We start from the raw sequence: 5,566 nt of genomic DNA on the forward strand, positions 1-5,566 counted from the left end.
GTCAATGTTAAAGTCAAAGTCAACGGTCAACATTCCATGTTGACCCAACTCGACGAGTGCATCTGGCAAATCGTCGAGTTCCTTCAGAACTCAGAAAATCGGGAAAAACCCTAATCAACTCGTCGTGTTACCTCACCAACTCGCCGGAAAGCGGGAAAACCCGATCCAACTCGTTGACTTGTCGGTCAACTCATCGAGTTCTCCCTAGTCTTAGCATATTCAGACACTTTTAAGCAAAACCAAGACTCCAAACTATAGATCTAGTCCTCTAAGGCTGAGATACCACGTAAAGCTGCAAGCTTTACGTCCATGCTTGGCATTGAGAGGACTGACTTGCTAAAACGAGGCTTACAAAGGGTTTAGGGCATGGAAGGTGGCTAAAGCTTGATAAAGCTTGAGTCTTTAGGCCTAAGGAGGCCTAGAGGTGTCCATATCTAAAGTCTTATGTCCAAAACATACTCAAGTCCGAAAATGGCCCAAAAATAAAGCTAAAATGACCATAAACTCTCCAATGAGGAGATCTAACAAGAGAGTGATCAAGGTTGTGACTTTTTACCTTCAAATGTTTGCTACAACGGTGGGAATTCCGAATCCACAACCTCTTCCTTCAGCTATGCACTAAATACTTCAAGCTCCTTCAAGAAAATGCACCAACAAACACTCTTAAGGCTTACACACTCTCAAAATGGAAGGTTAGCACGATTTAGGATTTCTCTGGACAAGAGGGTGGTAAGGGAGGCTGTTAAGGGGACTTAAGGTCCTTTAAATAGGGTGTAAACCCTAAAAATTAGGGTTTTCATGCACAACCTCAACTCGTCGAGTTGGGGCCCTCCAACTCGTCAAGTAGATTCCATAATCCACACGGCCTGATTAGTTTCTACATAACGAGTTGGGGCCTCCAACTCGTCGAGTAGATCTTATGTGATGTATAAAATCCTTAAAATTTTCATACCTAGGAGTCGGGATGTTACAGTGGGGTCCAAGGGGCAGAGCCCTTAGTGGGAAAAACAAATTCTTAAGGGTGATTATGGTAAAACTGACGAAATTCGTTTGTTTTGGAAACCTTTGATTTCCTCATTAAATTCTGGATTTTTCACACTTTCTTCCAAAGCAACCCATGACGGCCAACCCTAACAAGCAAACCCAAAATCTCGTTTATTATAAATAAACGACTTTTCTCTTTGAGAACACACAAAATTATTTAGCTCTCTTTTCTTCAGACGAACATAGAATCCTTCTAGCAAATTGGCTTATGATTTCTGTGCCTAGATTCGTAGGTGCCTCTTGGATTATCCTAGGCTGAATTTCTTGTAATCCAGACATAGGATGGAAATATCAGTTCCAAAAAGCATTCACACAATCCAAGGGGTATCTAGATCTCCAACATAAACCCTATTTATTACAACAATCGAACCGATAGTCGCTGTTTATGGAGATGGGAGAATTAATCCGCGATATGACCATGAAGTTTACAAAAGTGGAGAAGTTGGAAGGCGTCGATTTTAGGCATTGGAAGAAGAAGATGGACTTCATGCTGACTACTCTGAAAGCAACATACGTGCTGACTACTCCAAGATCACCGGAGGTTGATGAAGGTGTTGCTGAGACAATTGAAGAGATAAGGAGGAGACAGAAGTGGGACAATGATGATTACATCTACAAAGGTCACATTTTGAACGGTATGTCTGATGCTCTATTTGATATCCATAGTGAAGCCTTGTCTGCCAAGGAGTTATGGGACACCCTTGAATTGAAATACATAGCTGAGGAGGCTTCTAGCAAGAAGTTTCTAGTTGGTGATTTTAATAATTTTAAAATGGACGCTTCAAGGACTGTCACTAAACAATACAATGAACTCCTTGGCATATATGGTCAGTTTAAACCGCATCATATGAATATGGATGAATCGATTGCTGTGTCAAGAATCATTGGCAAACTTCCTCCATCCTGAAAGGATTTCAAACATAACTTAAAACATCAAAATGAGGAACTGTCTTTGGTTCAACTTGCTAGTCATATTCATATTGAAGAATCTCTTCGTGCGAGGGAAAGTGACAAATATGATAAACCCAAAGCGAAAGTTGAATCTGGACAACCCTTGTTTAATATGGTTGAAAACAAACCAACTAATCTGAACCACAAAGGACATGGAAAACGTAAGCAAGAATATGTCCCAAACAACTCCAACAAAAAGAAAAAGGATCTAGTTTGTTGGAGGTGCCATCAGGTTGGGCATTGCAAGCGTGATTGTCATGTGAACTTAGGCAACAATAATGGTGCTGGAAACAGTGGAGCCAACGGAAAAGTGAACGGGTCTTCGGGCCAAGTTAAAGGAGGTCAGCTTTTGACTAACTTTGATAATTCTAAACAAAATTGTGTTTATTATGTTTCACTCATTCTTGAATCATTCAATGTGCAGGATGATGATGTTGCTTGGTGGATCGACTCCGGGGAAACAAACCATGTATGCAAGGATAAACGGATGTTTGAAACATTAACTTCGCTTGAAGATGGATCGGTGATGAAAATGGGAGACGATTCTTTTATTCTTATTTGTGGTGTCAGTGTCGTGTTTCTTGAATTTACTTCTGGAAAGATAATTAGACTTTTTGATGTTTTCTTTGTTCCCAAGATTCGCAAGAATCTTGTTAGTTCTAGTTGTTTGAATTCGGATGGTTTTAAACAAGTTATTGAGTCGGATAAGTTCATCTTATCTAAGGGTGGAAATTTTTGTTGGCTTTGGATATTTAAATAATATAATGTTTTGTTTGAATATTGTTGACAAATTATTACCTGTTCAAAATTCTGTATTTGGATCTTCTGCTTCTAATGTTGACAAATCTATGATTTGGCATGTAAGATTAGGTCATGTAAAATTTAGAAGGATGCATGTGATGTCAAAAGATGGATTAATTCCAGCATTTCATATGACATTTGATAAATGTGAAACACGCATGCTTAAAAAAAGTGACAAAACAGGCCTTTCCTCGTGTCACTAGAAATTCAGCTGTTTGGGAACTTGTACACAGTGACCTGTGTGATTTTCACTCCATTATTTCTTTGGGAAATAAAAAGTATGTAGTTACCTTCATTGATGACCGCACTCGGTTTTGTTATGTGTATTTATTACATTCTAAGGAAAAATCCTTAGATAAATTCAAAATATACAAAACCGAGTTGGAATTGCAATTGGGCAATCCGGTTAAATGTCTTAGGACTGACAGGGGAGGTGAATATATGGATCCCATATACTTCCAATTAGTGGGTATCATTCATGAGACCACAACACCTTACACACCCCAACAGAATGGTATTGTTGAATGAAAAAAATCAAGTTTTCAAGGAAATGGTAAACTCAATGTTGTCATACTCGAGATTGAGTGATGGATTCTGGGGAGAGGCCATGTTAACGGCCTGCTATTTATTAAATAGGGTTCCAAATAAAAGGAACAAAACAGTCCCATATGAACCTTGGTTCAAGAAAAAGCCGAACCTAAGTTATCTTCGGGTTTGGGGATGTCGGGAAGTTGTAAAACTCACTAAGCCCAAAAATAAAAATTTAGGAGAATGTGGAATTGATTGTATATCATTGGATATGCTGAACATTCCAAAGAATATATATTTTATGTAATAGAACCTAATGATTCGGTTTCAGTTAACACCGTTATCGAATCATGGGATTCAATTTTTGATGAGATGCGTTTTTCATTGATTCAAAGGCCTAAGGATCTGACTTTTGATAATATTAAAGTGCAAATTCAGAAATTCAAGATGGTGGTGATGTGAAAGAACCACTAGAGCTTCGTAGAAGCAAAAGAGGCCAAATTGCAAAAAAATTTGGATCCGACTTTCAACTGTATTTGGTGGAAGGTTCAAGGGCTGGAATTTATCTTGAGTACTCTTATTTCTATAGTATTGAAGATGATACTAAAACATATCAAGAGGCCATGGAGTCTCGTAATAGTGCCTTTTGGAAGGAAGCAATTGATGATGAAATGTCATCAATTCTTGAGAACAACACTTGGATGCTGTCTGATTTGCCTCCAGGTTCTAAACCACTTGGTTGCAAATGGATTTTCAAAAAGAAAATGAATGTTAATGAGACTATTGAGAAATTCAAATCCCGATTAGTCATTCAAGGTTTTAGACAACAACCCGGTGTTGACTATTTTGATACATATGCTTTGGTTGCACGTATTTCTACTATTAGATTGTTGATTGCCTTGGCAAGTATCCACAATCTGGTTATTCACCAAATGGATGTGAAAACAACCTTTTTAAATGGTGAAATCGACGAGGAAGTTTACATGAAACAAACAGAAGGTTTCATTATGCCTGGTAAAGAGCATATGGTTTGTAAACTTGTCAAATCTTTGTATGGGCTGAAACAAGCGCCTAAAAAATGGCATAAAAAGTTTGATGAGGTTATTTTGTCTTCTAGTTTCAAGACGAACCGATGTGACAAATGTGTTTATAGTAGATTTGATAATGCTACTAAAGCTGGAGTGATCATTTGCTTATATTTAGATGACATGCTGATTTTTGGTACCAACCAAAATCAAGTAGATGAAACAAAGAAATTGTTATCATCTAAGTTTTCCATGAAAGATTTGGGAGAGGCTGATGTAATTCTTGGAATAAGAATTAAAAGGATGAACAAAGGTTTGGTAATGACTCAAAGTAATTATATTGATAAAATTCTCGAGCGGTTTAACTTTACCGATTGTTCTCCTGTGAGTAATCCTATGGATCCAAGTGTGAAATTAATGACAAATAATGGCGTTCCCATTTCACAACTGGAATACTCTAAGGCTATTGGTAGCTTGATGTATGCCATAACAAGTACCAGACCTGACATTGCTTTTGCTATGGGCAAGTTGAGCAGGTACACTAGTAATCCTAGTGCTCAACATTGGCAAGTAGTGAATAAAGTGTTTAAGTATCTCAAAGGAACCATGTATTTTGGTTTGACTTACTTAGGGAGTCCTTCTATTTTAGAAGGTCATTTGGATGCAAGTTAGATAACCAACATGGAGGACCATTCCTTAACTTCTGGTTGGGTATTCTTGATTGGGGGAGGTGCCATTTCTTGGGCTTCCAAGAAGCAATCTTGCATTACAAACTCAACAATGAAATATGAGTTTGTTGCGTTAGTAGCTGTTGGTAAAGAAGCAGAGTGGCTAAGGAATTTAGTCTATGAGATTCCTTTGTGGTCTAAACCGATAACACCTATTTCTATTCTTTGTGATAGTGCAACCGCTTTGGCTAAGGCATACATCTAGGTTTATAATGGCAAGTCTTGACACCTAGGTGTTAGACAAAGTATGATTAGGGAACTAATCATGAGCGGTGTGATTTCAGTTGAGTTTGTGAAATCACAAAAAAATTTGGCAGATCACTTGACTAAAGGTTTAATTATCTCTCATGTATGTTATGTTTTAGTTCGTTAAACCCATTCAAGTTTGATTGATTACAACATGCAAAAATAAAAACTAATTTCCAGATAATATCGACTCTTAAATTTGAATAATGTATTTTTTTTGTTAAATTCTTTTTATATTGCAAA

General features: G+C 37.5%; 1 protein-coding gene across 1 annotated transcript; it reads left to right on the forward strand.

Annotated features, from left to right (window-relative positions):
- Positions 1–1,429: 1,429 nt before the first annotated feature.
- On the forward strand, positions 1,430–1,951 carry LOC145126580 (uncharacterized). The gene has a single exon (XM_079061918.1). The coding sequence runs from the start codon at positions 1,430–1,432 to the stop codon at positions 1,949–1,951; it is 522 nt and encodes a 173-aa protein (XP_078918044.1).
- The last annotated feature ends 3,615 nt before the right edge of the window (positions 1,952–5,566 follow it).

The sequence above is a fragment of the Lactuca virosa genome, chromosome 7 (genome assembly GCF_052849685.1).
Source record: "Lactuca virosa cultivar CGN04683 chromosome 7, Lactuca_virosa_CGN04683_v6, whole genome shotgun sequence".
NCBI lineage: Eukaryota > Viridiplantae > Streptophyta > Magnoliopsida > Asterales > Asteraceae > Lactuca > Lactuca virosa.